The 21,586-nt window shown below is 33.0% G+C and overlaps 1 protein-coding gene across 1 annotated transcript in view; it reads left to right on the plus strand.

The window, feature by feature from the left end:
* Positions 1–21,586, plus strand: part of LOC135132006 (Ig-like and fibronectin type-III domain-containing protein 1) — a 313,291-nt gene that overhangs the window by 279,793 nt on the left and 11,912 nt on the right. The window contains exons 6-7 of the mRNA XM_064059917.1: positions 16,503–16,646; positions 16,704–16,871. Of these exons, the coding sequence (XP_063915987.1) occupies positions 16,503–16,646; positions 16,704–16,871 (312 nt within the window). The remainder of the gene's footprint in view (positions 1–16,502; positions 16,647–16,703; positions 16,872–21,586) is intronic.

The raw sequence follows: 21,586 nt of genomic DNA on the forward strand, positions 1-21,586 counted from the left end.
ACAAAGCGACTTCATTGTTTACATAACGATGCTTTCTTTCCCGTACAATCAGGCCTTGACGACAGCGCATTTTTAAATGAATATTATTAACGCACTTTATATCGCTTAATGTGAGCTCTTAATATTACGGGTATGGCCGTAACCTTGCGTGCCTCTGTATTTAGTGCTAGGATTGTAATTAATCTTAAACAGGACGCATTGCTGCAACAACTAGTACTGATTAGATCCGTGCTATTATCATATTTCCCGATAAATCTCATGCGAAGGATGGACATGAAACAACGAAATAAACAACTTACTCGTATTCTCTACAAATTCAGACAAGTGTTCACAGAAACTTACTCAGTTCCGGTTATGCCACTTTGGAAGTGGCGAATTAACAACTTCTGGGATTCTATAAATACTTACAATATTTCCTAGATAAGTAATCAAAGATTAATCGCTAGTTTCAGATTACTAAACACTGAGTTGATATCTTCACAAATTTTAATAAAGGTTCACATTTAAAAACCATATTCCAATGTAGAGTCTTCCAGGTACATATTATATTTTCTGGACGCTTCGAACATTTAAGGTATGATAATAATAACAATTCTATTCTTGTCCAGTATTGACGATCTAAATAGTTTTAAATAATGTTTCTCACTTCCAAATACATTGCCACTGATTTGTGTCCATTCTGGTTTATATTGACGTTTCAGTTTTAATTAATTTAGGTATGAATATGATGAATCTTTACAATACTTCACTTTGCCAGTTCATTGGACGCCAAATAGCCCATTTCAACATTAACTTATTCAAAGACTAGAAAGATAAAAACTCAAGACAGTCACATTTGTGCGAAAACTTTTGTAGTTTAGCGAACTATTTACATAAGAATTGTTTTCATAAAAAATCCAAAGATGTCGGCTTAAATCTATACGATATTGTCTCAAAAGCTACCTCAGACTCCTCTAGAAAGAAAATTATGCGGTTGTTTTTTAAATATGGAGCTATATCGAACACCATAAATTCTTATCTTCATTTTTCCTGAAAACAATAACACAAAGAAAGCTTCTTTGCTTTTCACATATCCCCAAATGTAAAGTAAATCCTTTAATTCATAATTAATGATTTACTTCCCGGTGTAGTGCTCATTACTTTAGTATTTTCTTATTGCAGCTTTGTAACCATATAGATTTGCTACTGCTGAAATATGACATTTGGTTAACCTTTATGAAATTCCGGTAATAAAATCATCCGTTCCAGGAAACTGAGGAATACAGCAGCACCCTACATAAATTTATTGTCTCTGAAAAATTCCCCGCTTCTTTTTATATGCATTGAAGGTTACAGCGGTTGCTAAGGCGTAAATGCGCAAATCCAATATCGGCAATTTAAGGGGAACGATGTTTACATTAGCTTCGATCTTGGGCCGTTCTGTAAATACTCAAATTGATTTAATTTGTTATTTGTGCATTGAATATTGAACCGTTACCTTCGTGAGGGAGATAAAGGACTCTCTGGCGTTCGCAGCTAGCGATAACATCACCCCCTAATACGATTACTTTCAAAGAGTGAAAAAGAGAGAGGAATGTAGCAAGAATTGTATTAAAATCCTCTATATAAAATTTTCTACATGAAAAATTCTTATGGTCTAGTTTTGCAAAGCAACCGGATATTGAATTTTCTATATGGATACAAATTTCCATTTATTTTACATTGTGTACGCTCACATGACGTCATATTTTTTAAATTGGGTTGCAGAAGATACCATTCTAACGGAGAGTTCGGGCGATAGTGGATATTGTCTCATTTAATTTTCATGGATACACACACGCCTTGAAAACGTCGACGCTATCATTACATAAGTATGAGAAATTTATTGATTTATACCCTCTTTTCACCCTCTAGTTTGCTACGGAACGAAACTTGAGACCCTCGTTTTTACGGTCGCCAATTACCGTAAAAGATTCTTGCAGTTTCAACTTTCGAAAGATCGTATTTATATTTATGAATGGAAAGCAAGGGACCTCTAACTGCCGATTCTATCTATGGATGACAGTTTTATAGACAAATTGGGACTTAATAACTTCATAAATAAAGCGAAACTGCATAATAAGTACTACCCCGGAAAAGTACGCATGAAAATTTAATCCTATGCTGGTGTTACACCAAGAAAATGCATTACGAGCGTAATATTTGAAATTTTTGAAAATATTTGCACATTTTATTTCTCTATCTGCCTGTCGTCTGTATCGATATTTATTAGATAGGTAATTTCCGAAACTACCGGACTAATTGTTGTCGCTACGACTGTGTATAAGCAATAAAGAAAATTTGTGACGCCATGTCATTAAACGAGCTTAGTTTAAGATAATACCAACAAGAGATCTTATCTCAAAAAGAGTTTGGACGTAAAAATAACAAAGTATGTAATCTTCGAAAATACTCATTAGCTAACGAATCCTACGATAATTAAGCGTTGTTCAATGCGACAGCACGACCAAGTTAATCCATTTGAACATAAACTTTCCGATGAAAATTACTAGCATTGAGACAACAAAACAAACATCTTTGTCACGCTAATTTTTCGTACTTCATTACTCTTTGCTGCTTAAACATAATTATGACTCAGTCAAGCCCACAACAACCGATATCAAACAATGTAAAACTTATCGAACTCGAAGAAACTTACGACGGAATATGTTCTCTGTCTACGACATTGATTTAACCTACGACCTGTAATTTCCAGAATTTTTAGTAGGACGTTGGTCACCGACAGTCCCATCACGTACTCGATATAACTTCAGTGTTCTTTCTGTCTTTTAAACAGCCCTTTTTTTCAACTATGTATATTTTCACCATGTTTTGGAATACGAAATTATGTCTCTTAGTTTACTACGAATATCTCGACAAAAAGCTGAATAGACACCATGTTGATAATGATAGCACAAAGTAAGAGAATACATAGTTCAAATCCAAAACTAAGACTGGTCTTTTGGTCGGTATTACAAAAACGATTTGGACGTATTTATGGACCAACAACACAGAATTGGAAATGTTAGATAATAAAGTGCTGCAGAATGAACTTGGTAACACGCACAAAGCGAGTGTTTGTTTAGCCATATTCGGCTTCCCCTGTTTTTGCTTAATGTGATGTGACACGCTTATTTGATTCCTATTTAATTGTCAGAGTTAGTTATTCATAAGTTAAATAATGTCGCTCCAGATGAGAACCTTTCTTTTCTCGCTTTCATCATCATTTTCTCGGAAATACGAGCTAAGCCCGCGTTTTCTTTACTCAACGACATGTTGACTAGGGTTACAGAGCACATTTGCTTTAACCGGGTAGATTTTTTTAATCTCTGAAAAAAATAACATATGAGATGACGTATTTTTATTGTACTTCAGGGGCGACGGAATAATAAAATGAGAGAGGAAAAATAGATAATAAAATTCGTTCAGTTAACTTATTAACTAATAAAATTTTTTTATCTTTTATTATTATATTTTAGTTATCTTATTTATGAAATAAGAATTTAAATTAAAAAAAAGAGAAAAATATGTTAAAAGGTATTAATGTGTAAACAGAAATGGAATATGTAAACCAAGAATCAAAACATTCTGGAAAATTTAATTCCAAAACGAGTTTATCCTGGGACAAAGTACAGCAGGCTGGCGCCTAAATAAAGAAAAGAAGAACGTATGTTAAAGAAGCAGTTAAAGTTAAAGAGATTCTTATTAAGTATTCAGTTATCAATTTTTGTAGTATACGTGAAAAGGATTTAATTACTTAAAACATCGAAATTTTAAAAACCTGTTTAAAAAAGCACCCAATTTAAAATAGTAAATGCAAAAGTGCCAATTGAACTTAAAAATTAATCAAAATATCTTTAAAAAAACACTTTTTTAAAGAAGCTAAAATATTTTCAAGGCGTTTTGACCTGTTTTTCAAGCCATTTTAAAATCATACAATTTTCAAGGCTTTTTGACTTGTTTTAAAAAATCCAGGGTCCGGGACACATAATTGTGTGTTATTTTTTATAAATGGAATCGTCAACTAGAGATATGGAATCAAAAATTATCTGAAGATTTTATAAGAGATGATTAGGAAATTATATTAGAATATCAAAAATTATCAGAAAATTTTATACGAGAATTTCTATACCGAGTGTCTGGAAAATGGCGGATTAACTCTCCGCTGCGCTCTTAACTGCTCAATCAACTGGGGAATCTGGAAAAAATGGTGAAGTTATTTTAAAATTGGTTCATTTGCTACGTTTAACAACTAACCAACACATTCATTATCACAATAACTAGTAATAAAACTTTTAGTTAATATGTATTTCTCTAGCCCATGTCTAATAATAATTACCATTTCAGTTAGAATGTACAAAGATATGATTGTGTTGTTTTTGCAATAATTTGATAAAATTCCATTTGATAACAATGTTTTCCGGATATAAAGCGAAGGTACAAATCAGCAAAAATCGTGTAAGCAGTTAAAAATGTTTGACGTATCAAACATTGTCAAAGTTTTCAGAACCCTACGTTACCCAAGGTGTATTATTTTGGGAGCCTATGGATATTTTTTTTTGCTTATTATTTCAAACAATTTTGGGGCATTTTGGTGTCCTGTTTTTGGAAAATTCTGACCTGACCTGTCTTTGAGTTAATTTTGAGACTCCGGTTTTTTTTTAACAATTTAAAACTGTTGAAGTTCTAGATATTCCTGTTTCTTTTCTTATAATAATTTCATTAAATTTCTTAGAGGATACGTCATTTGCCAAAATGAATCTTATCTTGGCAGCTACTAGGCCCGCCCACCCACCTTCTTTTTTCTTAGACCGTATGTTATTTGCCAAACTTATTTTTTCTTAGCAAGATGACTAACTTTTGATCAAAACTTGAAAATATTACGAGCTTAGATATATGCACAAGGCAGGAATTTTGAACATCTTCTCTAGGTTCAATTGGTTATGCTTTAATGGATTTTTCTTTTGTTGGTTCTGTTTTTGTTTGTAAATTATAAATGTCTTATTAATTGTTTTTTTTTTTGGTTTATTTATTAATGAAAAATAACAGTTTGTTTTATTAATAAGAATGCAAACCAATTAATGACTGCTGATTGTTATGGTTATTGTCCTAAAAAAATAAAATTATATCACAATATCAAGAATTATCAAAAGAGAATTTGATTGGAGAAATATTTCCTATTTTCAAAACTTGAAGATTTTATAAGAGAATTTCAAGATAAAGTTGACTGGGAAGTTATATCTTGGGAACGAAACTTATCTGAAAATTTTATAAGACAATTCAAAGACAAAATTGATCGGTGAATAATTTCATCAGACTAAAACTTATCTGAAGATTTTATAAGAAAATTTCAAGATTAAGTTGATTGGGAAACGATTTCATTTGAACAAAAATTATCTGAACCTTTTATTAGAGAATTTCAAAATGAAGTTAAATGGCGAAATATTTCATTACAACAAACATTATCAGAAGAGTTTATAAAAAAATTTCAAGATAAAGTTGTTTGGTTTTTAATATCCAATTATCAAAAATTATCTCAAGCTTTTGTAAGAGAAGTTCAAATGGCAAAGTATTTCACGCAATCAAAGTTTACGTCTTTCGAAAATGTTATATTTTTCGACGGATAAGGACACAACACATTATTCAAATTTTTTCACCATTTCTGTCAAAATACTCATGTATAGTTTTGGAAATTTCATTCTACCCTATAAAATTTTATTTGTAATAAAGAGACACGCAGAAGTACAATGGCAAAAGATATTTACAACTTAAATTTGTTGCATGCCGGTAATCAGCAGAGGTTAGAAAGCAGAATAATGGAGGTCCGGACAGGCACCATTGTTACTTACGAACGAAAATGACCATTATTTTATAAATACAACTATCTGCTAAATGTTATCGGACAAATTCGGGTGAACTGGTGTGAGCCATAAATATTTCTTACCATTGTACTACTGTCCGTCTTGTTATTGTCAATAAAATTTTATGGGGTAGAAAGAAATTTCCAAAACTATAAAATAGATGCAAACAGGGTGTTCCAACGGGGGCGGAAAATTAAACATTCACTGTAGACTATAGAAAAAATTATTCAACGCAGTCTAATAGAATTATAATTTAAAAGCATTCACAAAAATAGATATAGAGTGTTTCGTTTAACTTATACAATAACTTTATACGTTTACTTTCCGAAGTAAGTCAAAAAAGTTTTATAATAGAATCCATTTGGCTACTTTCATGTTTTATCGACGTTTCATAATCATAAAAAATTGATCAAAGTTTATTTCAGCAGAACTTACCTCGCCTCTGAAACAAATTCCGCCTCTTCGAAAAATTATAAAAGCTGAATTTGCGATTTTTGTTTTGATAACCTCTATAAATTAAATATCAATGGCGTAAATAACATCCCCGCAGCCCCTGCTCCGCGGGGACACAAATAAGTGGTGTGCTATCCATAGAAAAATTATTTAAACTAGATAACCAACGAGACAATGAACTCTCAGTAATTAGTTAATTACGTAGTTCAAGCATCAGCTGTTCCATAAAAGAAAATGAAATTTGATTGATTTTGTCTCTTTAAACCAGAAGCATAATAAATAAACCGCGCTCAATAACAACTACGAAACTAAAATCTGAAAATTTTAGATAAAAAACAGGAGTGAAGAAAAATTGAGAAAATTTTCTGTTGTCTGACAATGAAAAAATACTAACTAACAGTTCTCTTTTTAATAATAACAGAAAGAAACGCAACATTATACCCATCAGAACACATTTGAGGTACGAAATAGAGATTGTTTACCGATATTTTCAGTAACCCAGCACCAGCACCTCTCTGACCTTTCGATTGGTTTTTTCTAAACTGCTAAAATTGCCGCGCAGACACCCCCCTTAATATGTGAAAATTATAAACCAGTTTAAATAAATTTTCCACTTCCTAAACTAATGCACTGTGGTCAGATTTTGTCCTCATAATTATAGCATAAATTTCTACATCCAGTTACTGAAACGTCTGGAAAATTTTTCTCTCGAAAGCCAAAATATTTTAGTCCAATGAACTTGAACTTTTACTGCTGTGATATATTTGTAAATATTAATGATACTAAATATCTGATTTTCATTTGAGCTCAATCGCGTGCCAGATCGCTTTTTCACCAATTTAATAAATTATTACCATTAATTGACCCGTTTTATTAAATATCGTACTCATTAGCAGCAATAAAATGAGAGTTATTAAACGTGTACTGCAGAAAATTCATTTACTCGGACTGTTTTGCAGTCGTCATGGATACAATTATACTCTTGATGAATCAGGTTTCAAATTAGGTGGCACTGTGACTGACGAACCAGAATTACCTAATAGGTACTTTATTATTTAACTATTTTTGCTCTCTCTACAGCCAATTTATTTCAGTCGTTTTAATGGTCGTTGAGGACTTCCAACCACCACATTAATCACTATTAATAAATCGTCTGCCGATTACAAAGAATAGTTGCATACGATCTTCAGAAAGCATGCCTCGTATATACGTTAAGTTTGTTCAGGTTAAAAATTGGCTACTGTTTCACGGATCATATAAAATTGACCTTAACCCACAATCTGATTGACACATTTTTTATTGCGGTACCCATAATAAAGATAATGAACTTTTTGCAGCTGATGGACTAATGGCTACATAAATTTTGCAAAACTTTCGGTATTCGCCACTAACAACGAAACCCCATTTCACGTTATTTTTTGTTTCGGCAGTTTTTACTTACCATTAATGACATTGTTGAATATTTTACATGATCTGGTGTAACGTGGTTTAGTTCATAAGCTGCGTACTCTTCCGTAGAGGCAAATATTAGAATAAATTTCAATATTATGTAACATTCACACTAATTTTCTTGCCCCATTTTTAATTATTATTATTATAGTACACGTATCGGAATTGACATACCTGTCCTTACTGAAATGGTGAAATGTTGATCGTAACTTTTTTAAATGGTAAAACTCTCTAAAAACCGTTAAATATGAAAAAGGCGAGAGAATGTCCTGTTTAACATTTTTTTGTATCTGTTATAAAATCATTTAATTTTTTTTTGACTTTTGATTTTTGAACTTTTGAAGGTAAATATAAATAAAACGGGACGTCGTATAATATGCAGTAGTCACTACATGTTTTGTTCCAAACATCTAGTTTGTTTAAAATTTCACAAAAAGCACGTGTATGTTGTGTAAAGTGAAACCAAAACACAGTGGTTTTGCTTATGTTTTTCAAATGCGGTCGGCTCGCAGATGTGTGGCTATAGTCGTTAGACACGCTTTGATCACATTTCAACCAAAAGTACAAAATTCGCTTTTCTGAACAACACTAACATTACAAGCTATAAATGAAACATAAAATCGTTCGAACCATTTTGACTACATAAATGTGTTGACAATAGAAATAAGTATTTGCTTGGCTTCTATTGTTGCTACAAAATGAAGTATTTCACATAAAAGACAAAGTAGTAACAAAAGTGTTACTTACCTATCTCAAGATATTGCTATCGGATCACGTTTTATTATAACCAATCTCTTTGTTACTTTTTTCCGTAACTTACGAGCGTCGTTGTGTATGTGACGAAACTTCAAAGTTTCCCATTCATCTTAAATCTCCCGAACTTTCAACATGGCATTTGCTGACGTTTTTATGTTGTCGTTTATGTCGTTCCAAAAATAATAACACAGAGTGCTATTTCCGAAGCTTTAATACAATGTTGAGTACATTCCCTTCGTCAGTAATGAGGTAAAACGATCCCATCCTTTTCTTAATGAGGGCTAAAGCATAATTATCCAGATCACCAAATTTCCGAGAAATTCTAGCAGAACATACCATCGATCCTCACATTAAAATCCGGCAAAAGCTCCTTTTCGCGTAACTGATACGTTACGAATCAAACAGTGTGGGTTTTGCGAGCAATTAAAAAATCAACAGAGCATAACGAATTGGAGCTAGAATGTTCATTGGGATGAAATTAAACGTTAGAAATTTGATAGATTTGAAAGTAAAACGAGGTCTGGAGTCAATATAAGTCCGGGCCCTCGTACCTTCCTGTTCCTTAATGTCGTTACGCACCGCCCTTTTATTTGAAAACTTTTAGTAATATGGCGCTTCATAAGCGAACTGAATTCCAATCGCCGTGGAATTTATATTGCGTTCGATTTACTCCCATTAAATGATCTTATAAATGGCCGCCTCTTCCTTAACTTATTGAATATTTTTTTGTCCGGACGTTTCCGTCTCCTCTTCTCTCGTTTCCTTCCTGTTCGACATCCGTGAAAACCAATCCCGGACATTATTTAATTCCGCTAAAGTACACGATTGTAAAAATTTTAGATCAAGAGCTCCCCTGAAACCATTGTTCAACACAAAATCAGGGGCCTGATTTAGTAATTTGTGAAGTACTAGGAAATATGTCGTGTTCAATGTCAAACTTGTGGTAATTGTTTTAATTATGTGACAGGTCTCCCAAAATTTGTTATTTGAAAAATTTTGCAAATCCTAAACCTTGTCTAATCATTAATTTTATTATGTCTTCCGAGAGAGCTAATTCATCATAATGTCACTAGTTTTGTTTTAGCTAGTTGTTTCAAAGCTACCTTAGACCTAAATTTTCCTGGATCATTCGGTATTACAACTTCTGGAGTTTTACGCACCCGGAAAAACTTTAAAGTGTGTACGTCGTTCGGCTGCTGGTTTTAATAAAACTCGGTGCGCGTCAGAAGTCGTAAAAATGCAAAGTGCTTGTTTTACATTGAAAAGAATTAAAATCATAATCAGAGCAAACAGGAGAAGCAGGAGAGCTGAGCAAAAAGATATTTTTTATGTGTGCGAGCAAAGTTAACCAAAGTCTAATGAAATTCAGCGTAATTCGAACCAGAATCAATATTGCATGGAAGTGTACGAGTTGTTAAAAAGTTTACGGTTGGCTGAGTTCGGAGCAAGAACGATCGCGTTACTCTTTTGGTGGTAAAAAGCAATATCTGAAACCTTTTCAAAGTTCCAATTGCGACAGTCAATTATTTGAAACTTCAGGATAGAAGTTCAATCGGAAATTTATAACCCACAAATTGATTCCCGGGATTAAAACGATTGAATTTGATTGAAAAAGAAAGACATGTATCTCGATGTCAGAGAGGAATTGACCGTTTCTTTGAAAAGTTTATCAAAGGATAACATCCTTTCTATGATAGAATGAACTCATTTGGGGCTCCAGAATGTGCGAAGTTTCAGACAGATGAACTTTAGATAAACGTAATGAAATTCTAAGTACGTGAGTACGTTAGAAAGAAAGTGGGTTCTTGCCATCGCATGACTTCCTCATACTAAAATGTCATTAGTGGCAGCATGGTTTGCACATTTAAAGACGGAACACCAGGGTAGATTCAAAATGGCCAATCTTGTAGACATGAAGATGTAAGCAGGCAAATTAATAAGGAGATTTTACATTTTTCGGTTAACTGAGAGCACGAATATGTCATTAAATCAATAACTGTAAGTTTGTGCAAAGGTACTTTTTATTATTGAAAGCAAATCATAACTAACATATGAAATATTTTACTATTTGATTCACAATTTTCTAGGCACCAGACGAATACGCGTCAGACGTCGTGTTTAAGCATAAATATTTGTCTGTGTAATAAATTAGCAGTTTAATCGTTTGTGATTGCCACAGAGGGTAAACAAAAAAATAGGCATCCCTCATAGGCAATTACAACCAAGATAGTCAAATAAGTACATCTTTATGACAACTGTGATTCAACCCTTGGGATTATGTTAAAAATTGAGAAAAAAAGCTTCATAAACTACGTGTTTTTTATGTTCACACGTTTTATACATAATTAAGGCATTATTTCATTCAGAGGTGGATACTGTAACAAAATATAAAAACTCAACTCAATTAAATTAAAAAAAAAAACACACAAATTAAGCAAAATGAACTCCTACTGCATTAAATATAGAATTTCCGCCGGCAGGGATCATTAAGAGTTATGATTAATTTAACTGAATTAATTGCTTCATCTACCACTGTACTGTATTTGTCAAATGGATTAAGCTTTTTTCATTAATTTGTAATTGTAGTAAAATAATTGACAAGCCTATTCTAAGAAAAAACATACATTTTAATTTTTATAAATATTTAAAATAGACTCATAACAGGATGTACATGCACAAATACATTTTTAACAACTTTTTGTATTGTGTTTGAAGTTAAAAATTGGTGACTTCATTTTAATTGTACTTTAACTTGCTTGGTACATACAGTTTGTGACGTGCGTGATTTTAAGATCACGCTTTTAGTAATCAACCTTGTCAATACAATTTTTAGTGTAATTGAAAATTCGGTCAATTCATGGATTGCCAAAAATTATGGCTACCTTCATATTTTCTCGAAGTTTCATGATCCTAGAACACGAAAAAATAGGTCTCTCGCGTCTGTCTGTCAGTCTGTCGGGTGCCGTCTGCCACCTAATTTATACTCCTGCACTTGTGGTTTATGAATCGGTTTTAAAATTTTAGCGAATAGATCCTGCCTAGAATATGCAAAAAAATTATGAATGTATACTCGTGATTTATTAATGCATTCATATTTTATGGAACAGCTTCTACATGGTGATAAAAAAAAATAATAAAAGAGGCAATTTATTTTACTAATCAGTTGAAAAACGGGTCGCCAAATTTTCCAAAAAATTTAGGAATGCAATACTACAAAACAAAATTATTAATGTTCATTCAAAATCTAAAATACAAGATGCCTAGGAAAAAATAGAAACATCTCAAATTAAACGATGCAGAAGAATTATGTTTAAAACAATGCCTTGTGAACTTTTTGAAATCATAACTTAAATTTGCCAAGAAATAACATAACAGAATCGAAGATTATGTACTGCTAGCAAGCACACAAAAATTTAAAAGCAGCAATAATGACTTTCAGTCCGATAACAGAGAGAATAATTGGTAGGATACAAACAAAAAACAAACACTAAAACCATAAAATCCACGCACCAACAGACAATAACTGGAAGCGAAAGAAAACATGAGATAATCAATGACAGTACCACAAGATTAATAATAGATACAGCAATAGAAAAGAATATGACGTTTATGAGAAGCCACTTCAGAGGAAAAAAAAAATTATAAAGGAACATGGCTCATTTTTTAGTTATTCTCATTAATATTAGTGTTATTATTATTGTCAATATTAAGCTGAGGCGAAAGCCTGTTCAGGCCATTTGATGGACCGCGGTAACAGCAGCTATATTTATATGTATAGTCTCTCAAATACTACAACGTTATATGGCCCCACTAAACTTAATAACGGAATGTTATAATTCTTTTTGTGCAGCTGGTTACCGGCTCAAGCCTAGCGTCATAAATCAAGGATTTGTCTCAATATTTACTGCTGGATAATCCGCTTAAACAGTCGTAAAGAATTACAACCGTGGGTTTGCCTTATTAACTGCTCCATTGTCGTCTTCACAATACCCTAATTTTACCACAGCCTTGTAGTATTTGAGAAACTATACTACCGTCACCCTAAAAACAAAATTAAAAACTACAAAGCACAAATTACCGTGAACCATGAAAAAAGAGGTTCCTCTAAATGGACCAAATTACTTCCAGAATTTTTCATTTTGGTTAAATATAACAGGTGTTCACTTGAAAAAGCACTCGAAGAAAACATATGATGGGCTAATTTAGAAAATGCTATAAAAAAAGAAGTAATAGAGTGAAACTTGACCAAAAAAAATACCAAAAAGAAACGATTGACTGGATGAGGAATCCATAAAAGGAACCAAAAAATGTAAAATTAAAGAACCTATACATGCAAACAAGAAAGGAACAAGATAGGGCAAAACACGTAGAACAGAGGGTAGCAGTAAAGCAGTTGCATAGAAGACATCTACAAAAAACACGAGGTTAATAATTTCTATCAAGATATAAAAGAAATAAAGAGAAGATACTAATCAAAAGGAATTTACATTAATGATAAAGAAGATAAACTCACTGGAAGTCCTGGAAGTAAACAAGAACAGAAATACAGTTGAAAAGATCATCTTCAGGATCTATTAAACGAAGAAGCGATATAAATGGGAAAGATGTATCTGAGATACACCAACCCAAGGATCAAGAAATAGAAGAAATCATTTGTGATATGAAAAACAATAAAAATAACATCACAGCAGAAATGTTAAGTACGCTCTGCTATATATAACGTCTAAAATTTTAGAAGCATTGATCAAAAAAAGCTTGTAAGGTACCAGGGAAATTTTCGGAACGCCAGATCAACGACAGATCAAATTTTCCTCCTAAACCAGACTCTGACCATCTGTTGAATATGAAATCCCAGTATTTTATTATTTATTGATTTCAAAGCAGCCTACGATACGATGAATAGAAAAACCCTAATCAAAATTTGTTCTGTTCCGGTACAGCGAGAGGAGACGGATGATTTCGCGTATGCAGAGAGCTAAGAAAAAATAATCATCTGTGAAGGGGACTGTTGAACGGTGTATTAGAAATCAACGAGAAAAAGAGTCGATATATGCAATTAAAAAATAAACATGGTAACAAAAACAAGGAATAACTAACGTAACAGAAGAGAAGGCATGATAATAGAAGAAAATGATAGCTATATGCAGTTACGAATGCGCTTATATAACAAAATAAAATAGAAATATGAAAGAGAAAAATTTTAAGGAAAATTTATGGAGGAAAAAAAAAACAAAGAGATATACGGGTTACTTAGCGAATTAGCCGTCTTGTAAATTTTATCAACAACTTTCTTAATATGTTCGATAAATGTAAATTTAAAGTCAAATGAAATTCCCAGGTTATTATACTATATAATAGATCTCTTAATAAGTACGATTAGTGTTATAGTCGTAATGAAAAAGTTAAGCAGTCTTCTGTGGAAATTTTACGATATAAATATAAATTAAAATTACCTGCAAAGAGTTACTTATGTAACGTAATGTGATGTAACAATACCCGGAAGGTCGTTAATAAAGAGCAGAAATAACAAAGGACCAAGTTTTGAACCTTGAAAATTGGTCTAAGTTTATTTCGACAAAACTTCCCTCGCTTCTTTGAAAAATTATAAAATTAAATTTTGCCATATTTGTTTTGGGATAACCTCTACAAAGTAACCACCGGCGGCATAAATAACACCTTCGCAGCCCCTGCGCCGTGGGGGCACAAATTGTAAGGGATTGTGCAAACTGAACAAGTACGGGCAATGTAAAAGATATTTATCCACTTTCATTCTGTAAACTATCATAATACCGGTTTTTCTTTGGTATGGTAATGGTAAGTTTTACAGCATTAGTGCGGTAAAGAGTGACTTTTAGAAACGGAAGTTGCAAAACCATTCATTAACATAAATTACACAGTTTGAGCCATTTGTAAAGTTAACTACAGACGCTGTTTCCATGTTGAAGCTGGACTTTTCCGCTGTGACGTTACATGTTGAACACATAGTAACTGAAGAACCCATTATTTTCATAGCAATTATTTTCTTATTTTCGACCAGTGTTTTAACATACCCTTCTGCTACGTCATCTAACTTCCAGCCTGCAAGCAAGTTATTCCTTGAATATTTCCTCACGTTATAGCAAATTCAACATAATTTTAGTTTTTGAATTCGATGAGGTGATCTTGATAAATTCTTTTCCCTCTCTAACGTCTCGTGTCGTCAAATTTGTGATCCCCCCGAGTCGACAAGCACCAAAAACTCCAACTATCAAAACGCTCATAAAGTATAATAAATTTGAGATTGTTTTTTATCAATATGAGCTCGAATTTGTCTTCATAAATAAGAAATCCTTATCATTCATTTCGTTAAGGAATTGATTTATCTCTTCTTTAGAAAAATAAACGGTTTTCTAGATCCGCAAACTTTTGATTTCCGCTTCAAGAAAGCCACAACCTCATGTCTACTAATATCAATTTTTTTCTTTAGATGTAGCAGGAATTGAGCAGCCACTTCAATATCAAAAGGCAAATCATCCTATGAATCACAAATTTTTAAAAACGTAAACAAGTTAGTAACTACATAAACTTCTTTGAAATGACGTCATCAAATTGCTGGTAGGGATGAGTAGTAAAATTTTGGTTCGCGTTTAACCATCTACTTAGATGATATTTCTAACATATATACAAAATTTGACAACAATCGAGCAGTTTCGGAGTTTACTTGTCTAATAAAAATGGATACAGACACCAGACAGACAGACCGACAGACGAAAACGGGAAACTACTTTTTCGTTTTGTAGGGGTCATGAAACGTCAAGAAAATATAAAAGTAGTCATTCGTCCGATGGACTCGAATACTATACTTCTTTAGCTTACGCTCGGGAAGTAAAGAAATGTCTATTCAGCAAACAGGATCGGAACAGATGTACCAGAAGTTGAGTAAAATCAGATCAGTTTAATTTTCCAAGTAAAATTTAATGATTTATCTGCTTAAAAGCCTTTTGAAAATCAGTGTAAATTAGCATCGATAGCCTCGCTTACAACTTCAGAGAAGACCGCCAAATTTGTAAGAAAGCATGCGTGTTAATTTCAGGACAATAGTGATTCTGAAAATTTATTCACTTTGTTCAACTGCTTATTACAATTAAATTTTTGTGTACTAACACTTCGTTATAATTTTGTTTAGTTATACGAAGCTCCCTGTTCATGCTAAAGCGGTGCAGTACGTATAAATTTGCTAATTAGATTGCACTGTTTACATTCTCTACATAGTCTACCTAAACGCAATGTATTCAAACGTTACACAAACACATCACTTGACTTACACACAGCTTTGAGTTATCTAAATCACTCTCATATCGCACCGAATATCTTATTACCATTGAAAAGTTTATAGTTTTAATATTTGTGTATACTACCGTGTAATCATAAGCGATTTACATTCTGTTAATAAGGTAACTGATTACAAAAGTTTACTGTGTCAGTGTGTGGAAAGATTGTGAAAATCGGTATTCTAGAACTGATGCTCTTCATACTTAATTTATTATCTGCACTTCCATTTATAGCAACCCTAGTGCGAATATCAGCCCATTACCTGCAACTAATACACAACCATTTCAATAAAACTCAGTTACTTCGTCGCCATTTTGATTTTATAGCCTCATAAAATTTTAACAGCGCCACAGGTGAGTCGTTTCGTTGACTAAAAGAGTCTCTCCTGGCGTTCGCTGATAGTCCGTCCATCGCGTAACCATTCAAACTCGGACATCGAAATGATACATTGACTTCATCGCCCCCAACTGTCTATATTGTTTTCGACCCATTTATATACCGATCGCTTCTATATAGAAAACCGTCTAGTGTTTTATGATCCCTTAAAGAAAGATCCCCTTCATTTCCAAGTCAAATTCCTCGCGATCGTATAGCGCGTGAAACTCGTTCTCGAAACTTTAGGCGCAAATATATAAACATTGGATTTTGTTGCAGCGGCGTCGGACGAAACTTCAGACGTGCCTTCTGGTGGTGACGTCTGGGTTCTGGTCATAAAAAATGCCAAACCCTCCGACTCCGGGATCTACGTGTGCGAGGTGAACAGCAACCCCATCGTGAGGAGTTTTCACAAGCTGAGCGGTTAGTTCGGTCTCTATTGGAAATTTAAACATTGTGTGAGATTTATCGCTTCCGCAGTTTTATCGAAGGCCCTGCTTCCCCCGAGCAACACGACGGACCCATCACAATACGAAGAGCAAAAACAGCAGTTCAGCAGCAGAAATCACAATTATACGGACTGTTGCGTGGGGCGGAATGTGTCCTCGAATTGCCTTGGTTTTTGCAACATTCAGAGTATACTTGAAGGTACGTAGAGGGAGACAACTTATGTGGACTATCATTTTGATATAGCATTTGCACTAACCGATTTACATTTACGGAATTTATTTACTGTAACTGCGGCGATTTTAAAGGTACAAAATGTCTGTTAAGTCATAATAACTGTAACGGAAACTATAATTTTAGTTCTCTAGTCCTCGAAAAATTGACACACTTACATACTAAGTGTTTTTTAGTTTATTAGTTTTTGTAACAACCAAAATGACTAAGATTTAGATGAATACTCAACTGAAAAAAGTTTTTTAATTTGATCCAGCGTAATTCAGGTTAGAATAAAATCTTAAGGATCACAAATAGAAAGAGTGGCTTAAGAACGTCTTCAACTGTGTTCAATGTACCAAGAGCTTCAAGAGTTTAAAGAAGGAGCAAATAATTGAAATATTTTGAATATGTTTTTCAGCCGGGTGGATCGTAAATTGTCCTTTTTTGTGATGAAGGCAAATCTGTGATGTGAAATATTGTTTGCTCCGGGAGACATTTATTTTTTTATATTTCAAAATCATTTGCAGAAAATCGCATTATGATTTAGTAGATTGTCTTTACGTCTAGTATCAAAAAGACCATTTTTTTTACAGTACGTTTACACATACACAGGGTGAATCACTAAGCGCACTCTCTTCGATATTTCATTCATTATTAGAAATAGAAAAAATGTTGAGGACCAAAGTAAGAAGGTTTTTTAAAGACGATCCTAAAACTATTTTCATCTGTATAATAGTGTTCTATAATTTAAGTCGTAACACACAATTTATACTGTATATATTTTTACATATTATAATTGATTTTTTTCTAGGTTGTATAACCATAGTTTACGGAAACAGGAGAACTTTTTTCGTACTCTAGAGGTCATTCACTGTCGAGAAAACATTAAAGTAGACATTTATCGGATGGACCTAATCATAGTACTTCCTTAGTTTAGTACTCGTACGTTATTATCGATGCAAAAACATTCAGCAATAGTTAAGAATTCATTAATATTAAACGTGATGCCAAATTATGTGCATTAAAAACAAAAATTGCTGTTGCTGCCACATATTCACTTTTATTTTTATTTTAAATTTGTTTTACGTCATGGGTATAAGGTAGTATGTTTGTAATTTTCTCGACGTTTCATAAATCTTAGAATATAAAAAATTAGTTCTCCCGTTTCATCTGTCTGTTCTGTGTGGTTCACTGACGCTTTTATTACTCTGAAACTACTGATTTAACAGTGATGAAATTTTACATGATTTCTCGGGCCGTTTCCACCAAAAATTCGATTTTTCGATCACTTTCGAAAATTACCTGTAGGCATTTTCTTGTAAATATCGATCCCCAAAAGATATATATTTTCGGTTTCATTTTGTCGAAAAATCGCATTTTCCCAGAAACGCCAACTGAAATCTGGAAAATTTTAGGATTTTAACAAATTTGACGTTTAAAACGAATATTTCGAAAATTTTGGTCCGGGACCATAAACATTTTTATTTAAATAATAATGTCTTTATTAAAATCAAAATGTACCATAAATTAAGTCAAAATACGTCGAATGATTTTAACAGGAATATTAGTGGAAAATTAGTGATATTTAATTAGAGGGTGGGTGGGCGGGGCTAGTACGTGTTAAGATAAGACTGAAAAATAATCAGAATAGTCACTAGGTTGGAGAGGGGGAGGGTGGGCGGGGCTACTGCGTACTTATAAGACTCCGTTTAAAATCTTAGTAGATGGTAGCCCCACCCACCCACTCCCTCTTCAGCCTAGTACTTGCGAAGATAAGACGAATTTTGGCAATTTACCTACTCTAAGAAAATAAAGGGCGAATAGGCATGGCTAGTACCTATTAAGATAAGACTGATTTCGGCCACTAATAACTATTATTAATTTGGTATTACGCGAAAATGAAATTACATTATAGTGATCACCAGAAGTAGAAAGAATGTTAAAGAAGTTAAGCGTTTTTGAATTGTAGGTGTACCACGAACATATTTTATGAAAAGACTTTCTTCTCTGCTCTATAGTTTTCGTATAATTTGGTCCTTCAACTGATTGTAGTTTAGCAAGTACTAACCCCGTCCACTCCCTTTTGTTCTCTTAGAAAGTACGTCTTTGCCAAAATCAGTTTTATCTTCGCAAGTACTAACCCCGCCTACCCGCCCTCTATGTTCTTAGAAAATAGGTTATTTGCCAAATCAGTCATATCTTAGCAAAGCTAAAATAATACAAAATTTGGTGTAATAAACCTGGGTAGAATTTGATATGCTCTATTTTCCAACGTATATTCCATTAAAGCTCTGGGATTGGAATCTCTTGAAAATCGAAAGTCCAAATTCTTTTTTGTTTTACGCCGACAACCTACTCCTCCACTGTAAAGATTTAGGTCTTGCTTTGAGCAATCATGTCACATATTGCATTAGGTGCATGTCGTGACAGAAATTTTGGCATCGTAAGATAATTTTCTAACCTACACCAGTAATTCATCAAAATAAAAATATTCAACTCACCCCAACAACAATAATCTGCAACGATTTATATACACAAATAGGCACTTAATTCGGAAGATAATAATAAATGAAGTGGAGAATATCAAAGCAGGGTTACCAACGATATATATGTGTGTTCCTAAGTATTTTAAAAGAATTAGGAAATGCCCTACTCTCTAAGAAAATAAAAGGCGAGTGGACGGGGTTCGTACTTGCTAAGATAAGAGTGATTTTGGCAAATGGCATACCTTCTAAAAAAGTAAAGGGTGGGAGGGTGGGACTAGTACTTAGAACATAAAACTGATTTTGCAAAGGATATGTTTTCTAAGAAAATAGAGGGTGGGTGGGCGGGCCTAGTACTTGATACGAAAAGACTGATTTTGGCACTTTTGACATTTTCGACCATTTTTCAAATATTTTCGAAAATTAGTTGAACACATTTTCTTCTAGATTTCGATATCCAGAAGTTATTTTCGGCTTCGTTTCTTCGGAAACTCCTACCGTTTTTCCAAAATCGCTAATTGAAATACAGCAATTTTTACAGTTACGTCAAAATCGCTCGGTATAAATTTTTGTAGATATTGCATCATCCAAGAATATGAATTTAACATTGATTATGTTTGAGATAACTCTTTAGATACTCTATACGTTATTGGAAAATTATGACCTGACCTGTTTTTGAGTTACTTTTGGGATTTTTTTTTTATTTAAAACAATCTTGAGGTTCTAGGTATTCCTGTTTGGAAAGAAGTGATTTGGAGTCTCTAGTGTCTTTTCTTACAATAATTTAATCAAATTTCTTAAAGGATACGTCATTTGCTAAAATCAGTCTTATCTTAGCAGGTACTGCTAGCCCCGCCCACCCACCCTCTCTTCTCTTACAGGCTATCTCATTTGCCAAAATCAGTTTTTTCAAATCATCACGCGAGATCTAATATTTCACAATTTTTTGTGGATTCTTAGGATATTTTCCAAAAGCTCAATTTTTTGAAGAATTCGAACCCCCTAAGTCATATTGGACCTCATTTTTTTGAAAATCCTCGCATTTTTGTAGAACCGCCAATTGAAATGTGGCAATTTTTACGATTATTAAAAAACTTGGAATATTTAAAAAATCCTGGGAAGAACCAAACTTTCATATTTTCGAATTAGCAGATTGAACAACGTGATTTTTTCTCGATTTTTAACAACTTCCCCAAAAGCTCAATTTTTTAATACTCCCCCATTATAAAATGTTTGATCATTTTTCAAATACGTTCGAAAGTTAGATTTTGATTGCTAAAAGATATTTTAGGCTTCATTTCGTAAAAAAAACTTTTCTAGAATCGCCATCTGAAGTGTGGGAAATTTTAGGATTTCTACTTCCTACGCTAAGGAAGTATTATAATCGAGTCCATCGGAGACTCCCTACTTTTATGTTTTCTCGACCTTTCATGGCCCTTAGGATATGAAAAAATAGGTCTCCCGTTTCCATCTGTCTGCCATGTCTGATAGATAGTCTGCCGTCTGTTAGAATTTTTATTAGACCGATAATCTTCGAAACTACTAGACCTATAATTGTCACATTTTGTATGTACATTAGCAATATCATGTAGATGGTAAAACGCTCACCAAAATTTGGATAATCATCCCCACCACCAAATGGCTTGACGTCTTATCCAAAATTTACAATATTATATATTTTTTTAATTTTATAAAATACTCTTGCACTAGTGATATATGGATTCGTATTTAATTTTCCTTGGAGATTCAGATTTTTGGAAAAAAAATCAAAATATATAGCAACATTGTGCAATTTAACTTTAAAACTACAAAACCGAATGCTCTGAAATTTTGTAAACATTTTAGGGTTATAGTAGTGATGGTAAATCTTTAATCAAAATTTATTCGTTTACCCCTCCCAAAAAATTGATGACGTCATCCCAAAATTTGGTCAAATAAATCTTACCTAAAATGTGCAAAATATGATAAGTTTATACTTGTAATTTATCACTCCATTAATAGTATTTAGATTTGTTTGTACTGGGTGTCTCAAAAAAATTAATGAATGACTCAATTTATTGTATTTATTAAATCAGGAACTATGTATAAAACTGAATGCTTTGAAATCTTGTAAACGTTTTAAAGTTATCGTAAACATGACAAATTTGTAATCAAAGTGTATGTGTTTAATCCCTCTAAAAAGTTGATGACGTCATAAATCCTATCGAAAATGTGGCT

This window comes from Zophobas morio, unplaced genomic scaffold, assembly GCF_036711695.1.
Source record: "Zophobas morio isolate AGI-343-1 ecotype UQ-CSIRO unplaced genomic scaffold, CSIRO_AGI_Zmor_V1 ptg000021l, whole genome shotgun sequence".
NCBI classification, from domain to species: domain Eukaryota; kingdom Metazoa; phylum Arthropoda; class Insecta; order Coleoptera; family Tenebrionidae; genus Zophobas; species Zophobas morio.